The sequence below is a fragment of the Loxodonta africana genome, chromosome 6 (assembly GCF_030014295.1).
Source record: "Loxodonta africana isolate mLoxAfr1 chromosome 6, mLoxAfr1.hap2, whole genome shotgun sequence".
NCBI classification, from domain to species: Eukaryota; Metazoa; Chordata; class Mammalia; order Proboscidea; family Elephantidae; genus Loxodonta; species Loxodonta africana.
In genome coordinates, this window is record NC_087347.1 from 112,085,674 (window position 1) to 112,103,961 (window position 18,288).

General features: G+C 37.9%; 1 protein-coding gene across 1 annotated transcript in view; it reads right to left on the bottom strand.

Moving 5' to 3' along the window:
• Positions 1 to 18,288, bottom strand: part of THSD7B (thrombospondin type 1 domain containing 7B) — an 826,015-nt gene that overhangs the window by 357,261 nt on the left and 450,466 nt on the right. The window contains exon 11 of the mRNA XM_023542986.2: positions 16,935 to 17,038. Coding sequence (XP_023398754.2) covers positions 16,935 to 17,038 — 104 coding nt within the window. The remainder of the gene's footprint in view (positions 1 to 16,934; positions 17,039 to 18,288) is intronic.

The following is an 18,288-nucleotide window of genomic DNA, read 5'->3' on the forward strand; positions in this document are numbered from 1 at the left end:
CATTTAAAGAAGTTTAAGCATGAAAATTCCACTAACTAAAAACGACTTCTGCATTCAGTAGAACAAGTTGTTCTATTTAAGACTAATATGTTTTTCATCATCCCTGTTTGGTATTTGTGCTTTGTTTGAGGGAGGTGGGCATATATAACACAGTTCTCCTTGAGAATTTTGAACTTCCCATAATAAAAAGAAAAAAAAAGTCAACATTACATACTTAGAACTTCATAGCCATAGGAAAGGTAAGCATCAAGTCACTTGATTTTCCCAACTTTTACTGGGTTCCCAGAAGGTGCCAGAAACTATGTATAGGGGATACAGAGATGAATAAAACACTGTTTTACCCATAAGGGTTTTACAGACCAATAGGAGAGAAAGATAAGTAAACCAGCAATTACAACTTAGCAGTAAAAAAGCCTGAAAGATGGATATCATGGGAGAACAGAGAAGAACCTCCTATCCTTACAACACAATGAAGACTGAACGAAGGAAAGTGAGAGAGAAGAGACAATTTGGAGAAAATTAAGTGTGCAGGTGAATTAGGTATTGGAGGGCTAGGGTCAAGTGAGGTGAGAATGAAAGTGTTGTTTTTAGATGCCATGGAGTCAGTTCCCACTCACAGTGACCCTACGTACAACAGAACAAAATGCTGCCCAGTCCTGTGCCATCCTCACAATTGTTGCTATGTGTACAAGCCCACTGTTGCAGCCAGTGTCAGTCCATTTTGGTGAGCGTCTTCCTCTTTTTCGCTGATTCCCTACCTTACTAAGCATGATGTCCTTCTCCAGGGATTGGTCCCTCCTCATGATATGTCCAAAGTAAGTGAGATGAAGTCTTACCATCCTCATCCTGACTTGTAACATGCATTCTTGCTGTACTTCTTCCAAAACAGATTTGTTCATTCTTCTGGCAGTTCATGCTATATGCAATATTCTTCTCCAACACCATAATTCAAATGCATCAATTCTTCTTCCATCCTCCTTATTCATTGTCCAGCTTTCTCATGCATATGAGGTGACTGAAAATATCATGGCTTGGGTCAGGAATGCCTTAGTCTTCAAGGTGACATCTTTGCTTTTTAACACTTTAAAGTGGTCTTTTGCAGAAGACTTGCCCAATGCAATGCACCATCTGATTTTTTGACTGTTGCATCCAAGGGCGTTGATTATGGATCCAAGTAAAATGAAATTCTGGACAACTTCAATCTTTTCTCTGCATATCATGATGTTGCTTATCGGTCCGGTTGTGAGGATTTTTGTTTTCTTCGTGTCGAGGTGTAATCCATACTGAAGGCTGTGGTTTTTGATCTTCATCAGCAAGCGCTTCAAGTCCTCTTCATTTTCAGCAAGGAAGGTTGTGTCATCTGCATACTGCAGGTTGTTAATGAGTCTTCCTCCAATCCTGATGATACATTCTTCTTCATATAGTCCAACTTCTCCGATTATTTACTCAGTGTACAGAATGAATAAGTATGGTGGAAAAATATCACCCTGGTGCACATCTTTTCCAATTTTAAACCTTGTTCTGTTCGAACAACTGTCTCTTGGTATATGTACAGGTTTCACAGGAGGACAATAAGTGTTCTGGAATTCCTATTCTTCTCAATGTTGTCCACAACTTGTGATGATCCACACAGTTGAATGCTTTTGCATAGTCCATAAAACATGTAAACATCTTTTTCGGTATTCTCTGCTTTTAGCCAAGATGCATCTGACATCAGCAATGATAGCCCTTCATTCCACACCCTCTTCTGAATCTGGCTTGAATTTCTGGAACTTCCCTGTCTTTTTTTGAATTATCATCAGTAAAATTATACTTGCATGTGATATTAATGATACTGTTCGATAATTTCTTCATTCTGTTGGATCACCTTTCTTTGGAATGGGTATGCATATGGATCTCTTCCAGTTGGCTGGCCAGGTAACTGTCTTCCAAATTTCTTGGCATAGATGAATGAGTGCTTTCAGCATTACCTCAGCTTATTGAAAAATCTCAACTGGTATAGAATCAATTCCTGGAGCCTTGTTTCCTGCCAGTGCCTTCAGTGCAGCTTGGACTTCTTCCTTCAGTACCATCAGTTCTTGATCATATGCTACCTCCTGAAATGGCTGAACGTCAACGAATTCTTTTTGGTACAGTGACTCTGTGTATTTCTTCTACCTTCTGCTGCTGCTTCCTGCGCCATTCAGTATTTTGCCCATAGTATCTTTCAATATTGCAACTCAAGGCTTGAATTTTTTCTTCAGTTCTCTCAGCTTGAGAAATTCTGTGCATGTTATTCCAAAAAAAAAAAAAAATTGGCCAGTAAAACCTTATGGATCACAGGAACACTGTCTGATATAGTGCCAGAAGATGAGCCTCTCAGGTTGGAAGGCACTCAAAATACTACTGGGGAAGAGCTGTCTCCTCAAAGTAGAGTCAACCTTAATGACATGGATGGAGTAAAGCTTTCAGGACCTATATTTGCTGACATGGCACGACTCAAAATGAGAAGAACACAAGGATAAAAGTAGGAGCCAGACAATAAATAGTGTTTTAGAAATGAACAGGGATGCATTAAAAATGTTAAACAGGTAAATGAAGAAATATCGATTTTTGAATGATAATTTAGAAGTATAAGGTAGAGATTTGGAGGTTTATATACTAGTCCAGGAGAGAGATGAGGAGGGGTTGAACTAAATTATCAGCAGTAAAAAGAGAGTGGAGAGAATATATTTGAGGTAGAATCTGTAGGATCTGATGCTTAATAAGGTATCAGTATGAATTAGGACCATTCTAGAATTACTGTCAGTGATATAATTCTTTCGAATATGGAATACAGGATAACAAGTTGGGAGTACTGATGTACATCAGTTAGAGGTTTTAAATTGCATTCAATGGAACCAACTCTGCCTAACATAAGTCATTAAAACTAAACAGGAAAAAAAAAAAAAGGAAGGTGAGGTATTTCACAGACCAGGGGTAAAAATGACTAAGCAGATCTCAAAACACTTGGCAGTTTTTGAGTCTAAATATGAAGATTCAATTGAAAACACTACAATTGAGATAAAGCACAACCAAACATTTCATTCTTGGCTCAGTTAGTAGCCTGGACTGGCAGAGAAATTGTGCCACCTATTTCTTGGCATGGAGAGGGCAGGCAATGCAAATCGTAGTTCCGCCAATAAAAAAGGAAACTCACTGCTCATATTTGGTTACTGATGGAGATGTAGAGCATAAATGTACAGACTTAACCTATAAGATGAAAATAACTGAAGAGCAAGTTAAGTTTGTAAAATACAACTATGAGAGCCAGAACTCAACGAGACTGCCTTGTTATTCCGCATCTTGCAAGTTTTCTACCTTTGACAGCATGCAGTCTTACCACTTTTCTATTGCTTATTTTTGTGGAAAATATTTGGGTTTTTCTTCTCTGACAAGTTTCCATCTTATACAGGTTCCAGCTTTTGCCGGCTTTACTCTACAGAAAAGCCAGTGCACAGTAGGATCATGAGGAAGAAGTGGTCAAGAGCAACTAAAGATAACTGGGATGAGGAAATCACTGTTGGAAGTCAGAGAAAGGGTGAGGGCTTTAAGTTCAACAAACACAGGTAGTGATCATGAAAGACTAGCCTAACATGGAAAAGCTATTAGTAGACAAAACAACAATGGGGGTAAAGTTATTTTTTCTGGCAATATAACAAAGAGAAAGTACTTATTAAATGACAAATGTTTTAATAGTAGACTAAATTATTATGAAAATACCAATAAAAGTTAAAGTTAGCAGGTTCTAAAATATTAATAGCTCTTTTTGTGATGTATGCTTAAACCATTCACATCACTCTAAAACCTGACTTTCATGGGAAATTCTCATAAGATGGCACAGTACTCAAAGCTCCAGTCCGCACAAGTGTTTCAGAATTTAATTATAAGTTTATATTATTGCAACTGTCCGATTAGCCTCCACCATCCAATTGTAATGCTGAAGTGCCTGTATACACATGTCGGAACAAATGATTCTTTTAAAAAATTTTTCTTGGGGGGGGTCGGCATTACTCCAGCTTAAAATGCATTTGTAATTAATTTATAGCTATACACGCAGTTAACCAATTAGCTTTATTATTAACAATGAACGCAAGTAGTAAGAACTGTTATCTGTTTGGGAAGCATTATCAGTAGTCACGGGAAACCCTGGTGATGTAGTGGTTAAGAGCCACAGCTGCTAACCAAAAGGTCAGCGGTTCAAATCCACCAGGTGCTCCTTGGAAGCTTTACGGGGCAGTTCTACTCTGTCGTACAGGGTCTATGTGAGTCGGAACCAACTTGGCAGCAACTGCTTTTTTTTTGTTTTTTATCAGTAGTCCTGAAAATGAAAAGATATTTTTAAATTAGATGTGTTTAATCATGTGAAATCGGGAGCCCTGCTGGCGCAGTGGTTAAGCGCTCTACTGCTAACGGAAAGGTTGGTAGTTGGAACCCACCAGCAGTTCCATGGGAGAAAAGACCTGGTGATCTGCTCCCCAAAAGATTACAGTCTAGGCAACAATATGGGCAGTTCTACTCTGTCACATGGGGTCACTATGAGCCTCAACCAACTACACGGCACCTAACAACGATCATGTGAAAGCGAAACCAGTGTTTTACTTTTGGCTCTAAAAGCAGGATTTCTCAGCCTTGGTACTTTTGATATGCCATAGTAACCCGTGTCACCCAGTAGTGACCAACAAAAATATCTGCAGATGTTGCCAATGTCCCATGGGGTGCAAAATAATCCTTAGTTGAAAACCACCTCTCTAGAGAAAGAGAAGCAACAGCATTTGCCAACTCTGCTAAATTAATGGTCCAAAACCCTCCTGCTCGTAAATAAGTTCATGGAGAGGCACCTAATAAATTGCACAAGTCCAATTCATGATCTCAGCATCAGAGATCAGGTTGTATGATATTTTATCATCACTTTATTATTCTCTCACTGAAAATACACTTAAGAGGCAATATGTAAAACACACATAATATAGCCCTTTCAAGATCCTATTATTTTCTGCTGATACCATGTGTTTTCATTGACGGAGGCATGCTGAATTACTGAGTGTGTTTGAATTTTTTGGTAGGTAGTATGGATTTTTTTTCTTGCCCCCTTTCACAAGCCTACCTTTAGAGTCCATGGGACAACACACTGTCACGCTAATTCATACCCCCCAAATCACAGAGTTCCACTGGAGTCCACTGGGGCATACATGTTCCCACGTAAAAGTTCCTATTTTTCTAACAAAAATGCATGCACCTCATACAATACCCTGTAGAAAAAGTAATTTGCGGCACATGCCCGTTTTTTCAGTTTCAAACAGTCATAAAGGCTCCTGCCTTGTGGTATCATGTACGATCACTGGGAAAGAGGCTTCCCAAAAAACCTGACAGCTGGAAAAAGTGGGTGGGCAAACACATATCCCATGGATCCTGAAAGGGATAGAGAAAAGCTGATGCAGCCTTACTCTCTAGGAGATTAGACCCTCATAAGCATAGTTCCTATTTCCATTACTTGTTTTACGCATAAAGTATTTTATAGTAGTAATTTTAATGTGTTGTAATTTCTGTTTTTGCCTTTTCAGAATAAAATTAAACATGCTTTACATATTACTTTTACTTATCATATTTTTGCAAAAGTTCTGAACTCCCTATTAATATGTCTAACATTTATGGACCAACTGTCATGTTGTATAGGCACATTTGGGGGTACTGCAATATGAAGATGAATAAGGTACATTCTCTGTATTTAGGGAGTTGAAAATCTAATAAGAGGGATATTCAAAGTATAATTTCATTGCAAAACATAAAGTATAAGTACAGAGTGTACACTGAGAAATGGTCAATTGCACCTGGAAGAATGAAATTATTGTCAGAAGGAGGTAATATCTGAGACAGGACTAGAAGGGAAGTGAGAAGGAGATTTCCAGGCTGGGGGGGAAGCATGAAATTGACGACTGCTTTATGGATTATGCTGGTGTCTGGGCAATGGTCAGCTGGTACAGTGTGAGAGACAGTAGTAGAAGAAGCAAAACAGGTTATGAGTTTTGGAAGATATTTGGGGCACCTAGTAATAGCTTTGGATTGGACAAGGACAGCCACTGAAAATTCTTGATCAGGCGAGTGGGAATGTGCCCAGAGACAGGGTGAGTAGTTGGGAGGTTACTGCAATCCTCAGGCAGATGTGAACAGATTGTTGAGAATTTATGACAGTGAAACAGACATGATTTGATGGCTGAGCCTCCCTGTTAATGGATGGGTAGAGATAAAACTTATTGAAACTGAAAACACAGGAAGAAAAAAGACCAGTTTCTGGAGGTTTAAAATGACTTCACCTTCAAAAACAATGAATTTTACCTATCAGTATTTTCTGTGGGGTGTTGTTCATCAGGTAAAATTTTCAGCACAGGTATTCCCTTGAAATAAAGACGCTATTTTTTTTTTTTTTTTTTTTTAATCTTCTCTAGGGAAATCCTGGTGGCAGAGTGGTTAACTGCTACAGCTGCTAACCAAAAGGTCAACAGTCTGAATCCACCAGGTGCTCCTTGGAAACTCTACGGGGCAGTACAACTCTGTCCCATAGGGTCACTGTGAGTCGGAATCCACTCAATGGCAATGGGTTTGTTTGTTTGTTTTTAAATCATCTCTAGAGCTTAAATCCTGGGAATAGTTGGGGTTATCTGGGGAGATAGGGAGCCCTGATGATGCAGTGGTTAAGACACTTGGCTGCTAATTGAAAGGTTGGTGGTTCAAACCCACCAGCCACTTAGGGGAGAAAGACGTGACAGTCTGTTTCTGTAAAAGATTTACAGTGTCAGAAGCCCTGTGGGCCAGTTCTTCTTTGCTGTGAGTCAGAATCGACTCAACAGCAGTGGGTTTGGTTTGATGATTTGGGGAGGTATTACAGATGGAAAAGATAAAAGCAGAGAACAGATCCATGAAGATTAATGCCACATAAGGTTTGGGCGGAGGAAGATATGCCAGGCTCAGGACTGGAACATAAGTATTCAGGGAGGTTGAGTGAACATCAAGGAGAAAATCATGACACGAGAGCAGAAGCAAAGAGTCTCAAAAAGAAAGGAGGGCTCAATGGTATCCAAAAGAAGGATGAGGAGGATATGGCCTGAAAATAGATTATTGGATCTAAATCTAGAAGACCGTGACTGACTCCTGGAAAACTGAGCCATCTCATCAAAGCTCTTCCATCTCTCTTTTTTGCTGTCCCTGCAACTGCGTTCTGATATGTTTCTCTTGAGATCAGAAGAAAGGAAAAGGGACTTTCTTCCCTCCAACCCCTGAGTTCTGCTCTGCATTCGATCACACCCCCTCCTGTCCCCAGACTCATGTTCAGTCTAGTGTTTCTTCCCTCTCTAATAGCTTCAATATATTTCCCTCATGACTTATTTCTATTTTGTCTTCATATTTGCAGCGATCCTACTTTCACTCTTGGCACCCAGAGCTATAATGCTACTCTTTTCTTTGACAAATAGCCCATAAAGTTATCTGTTCAATATCTGTTTCCTGTGAGGTCTTAGTCCCTAAATTAAGACTTTTTAACCTACAATTATTGTGCTAAGACTGGACTCTGGATACTCAGCTATGTCCACTCAATTACCAAATCCTTTTTCCCATCTTTATTTGCACTATTAATTCTAAAACATTTGACAATACTACACACATACTTGAAATTTTTTTTCTTGTGGTTTTTAAATATTACACCTACATTTCTCAATAACATAAAGATGTTGTTTGGTATTTTATGAAAAAGGGGTTCATGGACAAATGAAGTTTGGGAATATTCCGTGCTTAAAAATAAAAAAAGTAATAGATTTCTTCACGGTAGCACTCTAAGAGTCATCAATACATTAATTCCATATCGAGAATTTCCAAGAGAAAGATTATTTGACCACAGAACCCCCTTTTTATGTAAATTTATCTCCATTCACCTTTTTACAAAACGTGTTTTTCAATATTTACATATCTCCCTGACTTTTAAATATTGCTGTTTTCCAAGGTTTGAAAAAGGAAAGGGAATTGACATTTCCTGAGCAACTACAAGCATATGTAAAAACAGCATGTGAAAACTAAGTCAGAAAAAGGTTAAGCAGTTTGACCCAACTTATTCAAGTAACCCCCTACCCTCACTGTCATCAAGTCGATTCCGACTCATGGCAACCCTATAAAAAAAAGTAAAACTGCCCCATTGTGTTTCTAAGGCTGAAATCTTTACGGAAGCAGACTGCCATATCTTTCTCTCATGGAGCGGCTGGTGGGTTCGAACCACCAACCTTTACGTTAGCCGTTGAGCACTTTAACCACTGCACCGCCAAGGCTTCTTGTCATTCAAGTACAGAGTGATAAAACCACAATTTGAGCCATGGTACACCATGTTCCAAAGGCAAGGAAGTGCTTTTCAAAGCACCAAGTTACCTTTGAGGTCTAGGGTCTCTATTCTTTTTCTGTGCTTTCTCTAGTAAAGATCTGGCATAGACTACAACTTTTAGCAGATGATTCCAAAATATGTATTTCTAGAAATGATTATTCTCACATATTCAGGTAATGTATCTTTAAATGCTATCTGAATATTTCTAATTATCTTTCTCTCTATATATGTGTGTGCATGTTGTTGTTAGGTGCTGTCAAGTCAATTTCATCTCATAGCGACCCCATGTGCCACAGTAGAACTGCCCCATAGGGTCTCCTTGAATGTAATCTTTATGAAAGCAGATCACCAGGTCTTTCCTCCCTGTAGCCACTGGGGGTGGGGGTGGGGTTTGAACTGCCAATCCTTTGGTTAGCTGGCGATCACTTAACTATTTGCACCACCAGGGCTCTTTGTGTGCATGTGAGTGTGTGTTTGAGTGTATGTGAGTGTGTGTGTGTGTGTGTGTGTGTGTGTGCGTACACATGCTTTATTATCAATGCTATCTGTCATGGTCCCATTCTCATTGGCCTAAAACCACTGAGTCCAATCCATCATTATCCTTTGCGCCACATAAAAAATCAGCTTTTAATTCTCACTGATTTTTTGTTAAAAGGCCTTCCCATGTAGTCCTTCTAATCCAACCCCAACGTCACTATACCAGTATATGCTTTCAAAATCCTTTCTAACATAGTTACACAGTTCCAATGAACCCCAGCCTTCTTACTTGCAGGTTCTACTTTCAATATCCTGTTGTGAGGTACTTCTTGAATTTAATTGACTCTAGTAGGTTTTTAATTCTCATTCCTTATAACCTAGCATAAATGATTGGTTTTTGTCCCACTGTGTGAATCCTCCATGACATGGCTGGTCTAAAACGCACTGTTCTGCCAACCTTTATATCTATTTGGATTCAGAGTAGTGGTGCAGCTGGGTGTTGAATCTCCTCTGTTAGTTTTTAAAGCCTCCAGAGTCAGTGGCAGCTCCTACTTCTCTTGCTGCTACCTGGAAGGCATGTTAGTGTTCCTATTTTCTTTAGAAATGCAAGTAAATATGTACAAACATTTACTCCTTCTGACACAATCCTGGGATGGCTTCTGGGCTAAACAGAAACAAATACCTTGCCCTTAGTAATCTGAGTGCTAAGAGGAAAGTCAGGAGTTACACATCTATTTGAAGAGACTGAATTTTGGTCCTGGATAAAGACGTACAATTCCATTAAATTTATACAGTTTGCAGCAGACTTTGAAATTCATATTAGCATTCTTGAAGGAAAGATAGTTTTGTAACTGAGAGGCATGTAGCCAGAAAATTCTTGCTCCAAGTAAATGATTATGTTTATCAATTAAACAGAAAATATTATCTTCCACCCTCAACCTCACCCTTAAATACCCATTTCATCAAGGAAATCTTTTTTGGATGTGGGTGGGGTGGAGGTGGAAGGCAGTTATTTTGTATATACAGGAGAGGTTATTAGGTTAAAAGAGAGAGACTGGTACAAGACAACTATCCCTGAATCTGTAGTTAGTTAACAATGTGTTACTAAAGCATCATACCTTAGGTTCTTCACTTCCTTTAATATTCATTTTTAATTTATCATCAATTTTATTAAAGTGCATATTTTACCTGCAGTAACCATGGAAACCGCAAAACTAATCTTACCCTAAAACATGTATAGAAAATGAAAAATAATTCCCAGAATCATTATTCACTTACATTAAAATGCAATCTAAGCTCTGAATCCAACACTCCACTCTCTAAACCAATGCCTATAGTATTATGAAATCCATTCTTTGTTACAATCTGAGAATATTTTAATTTAGAGAGTTGCCCTACACTGTCAATTTTATCTCTACATTTGAACCTGATCTTTCTTTTTTTTTCTAAGCTTTAAAAAAAAAAAAAAGAATTTAGAAGAGAGGCTTTTAAAGTTTCTTTAAGATATAAGCAATCATTTTGCTATCAACTGCTAATTAATAAAATAAATTAATAAAAAATAATTCTCTACGATTGAATATTCTGGTGTTAAGTCATAATCAAAGTTAGAAGTCCCCCATGAGTGACCTTTAGTACAAAGAATATTGGGATATGGTCACTTTTCCTTGGGAGATGAATGCAGGCAACATTCTAATGCGCTCAAAAAAGTTACTGAAAATGGTTTATTTTGATAAGTATTTGTTGGTTGCCTAAATTAGAAATCTAGGTTGATTTGGGATTGTAAGTGGTGTCATGTCGAGAAAGAGAACGTGACTAGTGGACTGGCTGTTTTGACATTTTATTGGAAGTCTTTAACGACATTTCTTTACTTCACAATATGTGTTTGCTGTAGGAGTCCCTGGGTGATACAAACAGTCAAGTACTCATTTGAATTCAGACAGAGGCACCTTGGAAGAAAGGCCTGGTGATCTATTTTCGGCAAATTGGCCATTGAAAACCCTACGGAGCACAATTCTACTCTGAATCACATGGGTCACCATGATTCGGAGTTGATTCAACAGCGACAGGTTTGGCTTATTGTGTGTGTGTGTTTGCTGTACTTCTGTGTAATTTCTAGATAAAAGTTGGCTGATGAGCTAACGGTGGCTTAGCATTGTGGTCTCTAACCTTCTCCCCATAGAGATAACATAACTAGGGAAGGTCCATTTTTAGCCAGAGAATTACTCAGATCTACAATATGAATAATTTTCTCTGAATCCAGGTCACGTAATATCATATTTATTCACCTTCGTTTTACTTGGATATGTAGTTTTATATAAGAAACATAATACAGAAAAGTGATAAAAATCAATTCTTATAGATTCAGTCATGTATTAAAAGATGTAGAAAGAAATTAAACTATGAAATAATTTGTGAATTAAAGAATACCTTTCTAAAATGTCAGATAAGCCCAAATACAGAATTTATATGAACTTTCATTTATGAATACTAGGCATTATTACTCTAATATTAAGGATTAAGCCACCCTTTTCCTTAACTTTTTCCTACCTATAACCTTTTTTTTTTTAAACAAAGGTAACCCAGAACCCATCTTGATATTATTTTGTTCAATTTTTTCTGGGAAAGCACCCTGAAAACAGGAAAAACACATGGTCCCCATCAAAACTATTGTGTAAGAAGACCATGCATCTCACTGTGACAAAAACCAGTTAAAGAAGAACAAAAAGATCTGACAGGAATTAGAGGTCTAACTCCTTCAGTCCACATAAACAATGTTCAGTGAAATTAACCAAGAAAGAATGCAGGTACCCAAGGCAGCCAAGAGGATCTTAGACAAGACAATTTCAGTCTCTAAAACCTACTCTGTATCCATTATAGTGCCATAGATTTCAAGTCTTTCTGTTGATGATAGAGTACACTCATAATAAGAAGAAAGTGCTGTTCAAAACGAAAACACTGGAAACTCCATTAAGTTACTTTTGAAGTAGTCACTACAGATAGCAAAATAAGAGTGAGGCCAAAGAAAAATTAGCTGCCCTTCTAGGACTGTCAGTATTTCTCTTAAAAAAATAAAACAAAACAAAAACACTAAAATTTTACTTTTTTAAGGGCAGTTTCTTCAAAGTATGTTTGGATATTTGAGTGTCTTCCTCTCATGCTTTGATTTTCCATAAAAGCTGAGCCACCACCCCTTCTTTATTCAGGGCACGAAGCGAGGCAAGAAGAACATCTGGCTCTCCTCGAAGTCTCAGACAACTGTCTTGGTTGATGTTAGCTGCTGTGGAGTCAGCTCCCAACTCATGGTGACCCTGTGCACAAAGGCACGTAACAGTGCCCAGTCCTGCCCCATCCTCATGATCAGTTGTGGATCAGACCATTCTGTTCCACTGAGACTTCAGTGACTGAATTTCAGACATAGATTGCCATACCTTCCTTCCCAGTCTGTCTTAGTCTGGAACCTCCACTGAAACCTGTTTAGCACAGAGCAACACCTGCACCTCCACTGACAGATGCGTGGTAGCTATGCATGGGATGCTTTGGCCAGGAATCTGACCTGGATTTCCTTCATGGAAGGCAGGAATTCTACCAATGAACCACCTGGGTTTCCTTCATGGAAGGTGAGAATTCTACCACTGAACCACCACCATTCCCTTCGGACAACTAGGACAGTGGAACTCAAATGTCCATCTCCAGGGAGATAATGTCGACCTTTAGCTGTAGCTGTAATTCTATACCCACCCTTACGCTTTTTTACTATCTTTTTAATTGAAAAGTACTACATAAGTTCATTTTTACTGTAAACCAGTCACACAGATGAGCAAAATAAGCATTATCAAAGTTTAAAAAAAGAGTACTTTTGTTCCTGGAAGTATAATGGCTTAGAAATCCCGAAAGACTCTTTCAGGTATAAAAGATAAAAAGGTTGCATAAAATAAATCTTGTAAATATATTTCTGAGTTTTTTCAAAAGAAAGGAATCCATAAAGGCCTAAAACAGTGAATGTGTGGGCCCCTGTAAGGTAAGTAAGAAAGACAACTTTCATCCTGAGGGTTTCTATGAAATCAAGGAGACCCTGAGTTTCCACTTTCATAGCTTCGTAATGCACCAAAACCAAAAAACCATTGCCATCAAGTCGATTCCGACTCAGAGTAGAACTGCCCCATAGAGTTTCCAAGCAGTGCCTGGTGGATTCGAACTGCTGACCTCTTGGTTAGCAGACGTAGCTCTTAACCACTACGCCACCAGGGTTTCCTCATAATGCACAGAGGTGACAAACAAACAATTTAAAAAATATGCAAATGAAAAGAAACTGAGAAGAATTTTATAAAAGGCTTTACACTAAGAGCAGCAACCACAAAGCTGACCCTCAGTATAAGGGTGAACTAGAAATAAATTTGCCAAGCGAAAGGAGGTTTCCTTGTCTAAACTGAATGGCAAGGGGTAAAAATCCACCATGAGAATTTGTATCCACAATTTGGCCTTCCTCTGACTTTATCATCTGAATCCATGCTTCCTACCTGATCCAAAATAAAAAAAATTCTCAAGGCAAAATTTATATGGAAAGTACTTTGAGATTAATAGGGCCTTCATGGGACTGCAAGAACCAAACACAGACTCTTTCCGAGAGAGCTGAGCATCAACACAATTCTCAGCGAATTCTAATGGCTGAGGTTCCACAGAGAACAAGACTCTCAAATTCTCAAAGCAAGAATAACACACGTAGAAAAATAAGACACGATTCATAAGAACCACCAAGAAATGCAGACAGCAAAGGTTATCTCCACATAGTACAAAACAATTAAGTCTTTCTTCCCCTTTCTTTCCCAGACAAAACTGTTCTTAGCAGTCTAGCCTTCCCAACCCTTTGCATTACATTCACTTCTATCTGCACTTAAGACATACACACACACCACCTTAAAACCAGTTTATCAAAGTAATACGCATACATAACATTAATGTTCAAATACTGTCCAATCATCAGCTGCTCTTTAGGCCTGTGAACAGCTGTGGTCCTGAAACATACATTCCCTTTCTCCTTTGGAATTTCAAAGGCCTCTCTTCTGGGTGGGACACCCAGTTTTCTTTGGTGAAACACATCTTCCAATTGTGTCCAGGAAAAGGCTGCTTCGAGGATGAATTTTCAGAGGTTTTGCCTTCTGAAAATATTTTCATTTTACCCTAGTAGTTGAATGATAATTTGATATTGACTTCTGGGCTGAAAATCATCCTCACTGAAGGTTTGGAAAGCATTGTTTCATTTATTTCTATTTCCAGTGTGGCCACTGAGAAGTCTAATTATATTCTCACTCAAATTCTTTTGTTTTGGAAGATATGCTGTTTATTTACTCTGTAAAATTTTAGGATCATGCCTTTTTCCCAGATGTCCTAAAATTTCACAGTGATGAGCCTTGATATGGGTCTTTTTCAATCATTTAGAGCCCTTTCAATCTTGAGACTTAGAAGCTCCCCTAATGGAAATTTTTCCTTTATTATTTCTTAGGTAATTTTTTTCTCCTTTACTTTCTGTTTGCTCTTTTGTCAACTCTTATTATTTTGATGATGAACTTCTTAGATTGAACTTCTAATTTTTTTCCCTCCTACTCTCTATTTGTTTTCTTTTTTGTTGTTGTTGCAGATTTCCTCAAATATCTAGTGCTCTATAACTGTCCATTTATGTTTAATACTGAAAGAATAAAAAGTAGGTTTCTGTGCATGTTGCAGTAAGACTATCAGTGGCCCAGGCATTTTTTATACTGTTAATCCCTAAATGCCATTATTTCCAGGTCAGTTTCTCCAGAGAAAAACTGAGACAGTTTCCTGCCTGCAGGTGGGGCTGGTGGGGAGTGGAAAAAGTGGACCTGCCAACATGCTGAAGCTGTTAGAAGAAGGGCTGTGGTTCTTATAATTCCTTATTCAGACTTTCTTTTGATCTTCCTATTTTCAGTCTAGTTCCTGATATCCACTCTCCTCTGGACCTGTTGTCCCAAAGTTCACAACCTCTCTGGTTCCAAACCCCCAGGCACCTTCAAAAATGGGAAGTGGCAGGAATCAGGAATCTGATCTGCAGGGCAGTAGATGAAGAACTGAGAGTTGGGGGTGAGGGGTGTCTCACTGCTCTTTACTGAGACTTTCAGAAGTCCCTGTTTTTATCCTCATCCACCCCACCACCACCACCCCGCCCAAAAATACACACACACACAAATATACACACATGCACCCTTCCATACTTCCTTCTGTACAACTCCTGTTTTTCTGGGCTTCTCCAGGCCAAATCACTTTGTTTTTCTTTAGCCCCCACACTTTCACCTTACCAACACGTAGGTGTAATCCTATTCTGCAAAGTAATTTACCAAAGCTCCATTTACTTTGGAAGAAAGGCCTGGCAATCTACTTCCCAAAAACCAGTCAGTGAAAACCCTATGGATCACAATAATATGATCCCATTGTACGTGGGATTGCTATGAGTCTGTGGTTGACTTGCTGGCCACTAACAATAAAAATAACCGTTCACTTTATAAATTCAAATATTGTCACTGAGGTTACAGATGACTCCTAATCACCTGAAGGTGAGCTGATTGTGTTTCCTGCTGCTCAAAATGATTTTATAAAGCAGATCTCATTGGAAATTATTTTTTGTTACTATTTCTTGCTTTCTTTGGTGGTTTTAAAGTAATTTTAGGGAAAAGATGAGGGTAGAAATATCTTCCCTCCACTATCTTAACACTGGAAGCCCATTCTACTACTTTAAAAGTATGAATTACCCACCAACTAAACACTAGAAATTCTCTGTTGGTGCCTAATTTAGGGAAAACTCAAGTAGGTCACTTGCCTAGTCTAAAGAACTATCAGGCCTCTAGCTAGAAATCCATTTAAATGGAAACTCAAAGTAGAATCCTTCCAGGAGAGATAAAATAAGGCAATAATTTGCATTACAAAATTTAGGAGCAACTCCTCTAGTTTTGTAATGAAAACTATCTTTAAGCCACACAGAGCGTCAAAATCCAGGTCATCATGCACAGTTAAACGTGCATTGTGTAAAGGTGTCATTTGCATAGCAGATCTTGTAGCTCTGTATATTTTATAACAAGTTTCTTTTAGAAAGTAGACAAATACATTGTGATAGGAAGATCATATTATTACAACAATTTTCTGAAATATAGAAATAAAATTTTTAAGGAATAGGGTGCTTATTCTAATTTACACGAAGGCACCAGATAGCCTCATGACAGTCCTGGATCAAACTATGTGGCCAATCAAATTTATATCATAAATATTTTGATAGTACCCTCGTTTCCAAATTATAATCCATAAAGCAAGAAGGTCTAATTCTGCTACATCTATCCCTCTAGTAACAAAACACCATATTTTAAGAACAAAGCACTTCTTATTAATCCTTATATCACTGGTACCTGGATTACGAGTGAAACAAGAACAGTGATCAATCTGATAATTTTCGGTGAGCTCTCCAGTGATTTATGTTGGAAATATGATTATTGGTTCCTAACAATATTTGCCATACTTTGCAGAAATTGATGATAAAACTCACTCTACTGAGATCCAGAAGCCTATTTGCTACCTCTTCCAGAAATCTTAATGGCTCCTTTCTTTGCATATTATGCAGAGCACGTATAATATATATGTATGAAATAGTGATGTTTAAGCCATGATTGCTAAGATTAGTTAATTAATTCAGTTGTTCCTCTATTCATTCAATTAGTGATTAATTAGTCCCTTTAAAAAGGTCAAAGTACACACTTGGGTATAATACCACATTCCTTGCCTAACATCCAACATGCATTTGAAACATCAGCCTTGGAGTATGTTAGGACTGAGAACAGATAAGTTACCTACATTGCTTTAGTCCTTGGATGCTCTAACTGGTAAAGTTAAGATAATCCAATATCGATGTTAACTAATGTCAAACTTGAACTCATACACTGACAAATGTAAAAAATCCAATCAAATAATATCACAGTTATTCAAATATGAAAATAAGCAACATATTGTAAGAGTAACATCATTTAAAATTATATTTGAATACAAAAAAAAAAAAAGCAACGTTTCACAATCCACTTACCTCTCTTCTGTAGCCCCTTTCCGCAGGCTTCACTGGTGCCCATTATTCCCTGCCTGACAGACTCTGGGACTAAGACACAAGGGCTCCATTTCTGTGGCTTCCACCTGTGATGACAAAGAACATAGGCTAGAAATTTCACCAGGACAAACATACAAAGTAAATACTCAAAATAGATGTATTTGAAATCCAAAACAATAAAGACAGTAATTAAATAAAAATGGATATGAAATCAGGCCCTGGCAACCGCTAGGGATGACAATAGTCTGCTCTACCCCAGATTCATAGTTTCTGCAGTAATTTCAAAAATTTCAGTGTGGATATTTTGTATATAAACCTCAGTTTATATAGCAAAGTGGCAATAGAAAGCGTTGGAAGCACAGATCAAATCTATAAGGCTGAGCTCTTCATGAAGTTAAAATTGGTTTAAAAAGAAGAAGAAGAAAATTCCAATGCTCCACTGGAGCACTGAAGAATCAAAGGTTTGAGCATCTGGAAGTTGGGGGACAAACCTTCACACTTGATCTTCTGCTTCAAAATTTCTATAAGGTATTTCCTAGGGCTTTGAAGTAACTCAAACATCTCAATAAGTAATAGAGCACAAAGGAGGTGGGGCCCAAAGAGACTGACCTCATACTATAGTCCATCTTAGGGAAGAGGAATGAACCCACCCATGATGAGCTATTGCTTGGAGGAAACAATCCCTTAAGGAAGCCTTTTGGCTTTCCAATGTTTTGTTTTCCTTTCTGAGATCAACAAAACTCTCTATTTTTATAACTCACAGAATATACTGTGACTTACATTCTTAAACCTGTCTTTCACAATGATTCATAAAACCCAAGTCATAACTGTAACCACGGATTCTGCTCCTTCATTTAGCATATTTTTATACTTTTTTATTAGAGTCAACACCTCTAATAAGAGATGCTACTTCAAAAAATGAAACAGAAATGCAAAGCAAAAATACCATTGACCTCATTTAAGTGGCCTCCATATTGGTAATACCTGAAGAATTGGGAAGAAATCAGGAAACAGCTAAAGAGCAAAACCTACACATTTAAAGTTATAACCTATTACCTTCAAGCAGTTGTAAATTTACTTCAGACACATATACTCATTGGGCACAATTCCAAAATACATATTAAAAACATAACAAAACTGTATCATTCAGTAACCAAAATGATGAGGTTTTAGTCCAATTTTCAACTAGGACAAATCACTGATTCAGATCACTTAAACTGAGTTTACATAGTCTTTCACTGGGTTTTTTTGGTTTTCTAGAAAAAAATGAAAACAAGGAATTTAATCTAGTTTAGCCTCCTGAATAGACTGAAAGAGTAGGAAGGAATTTTCAGGA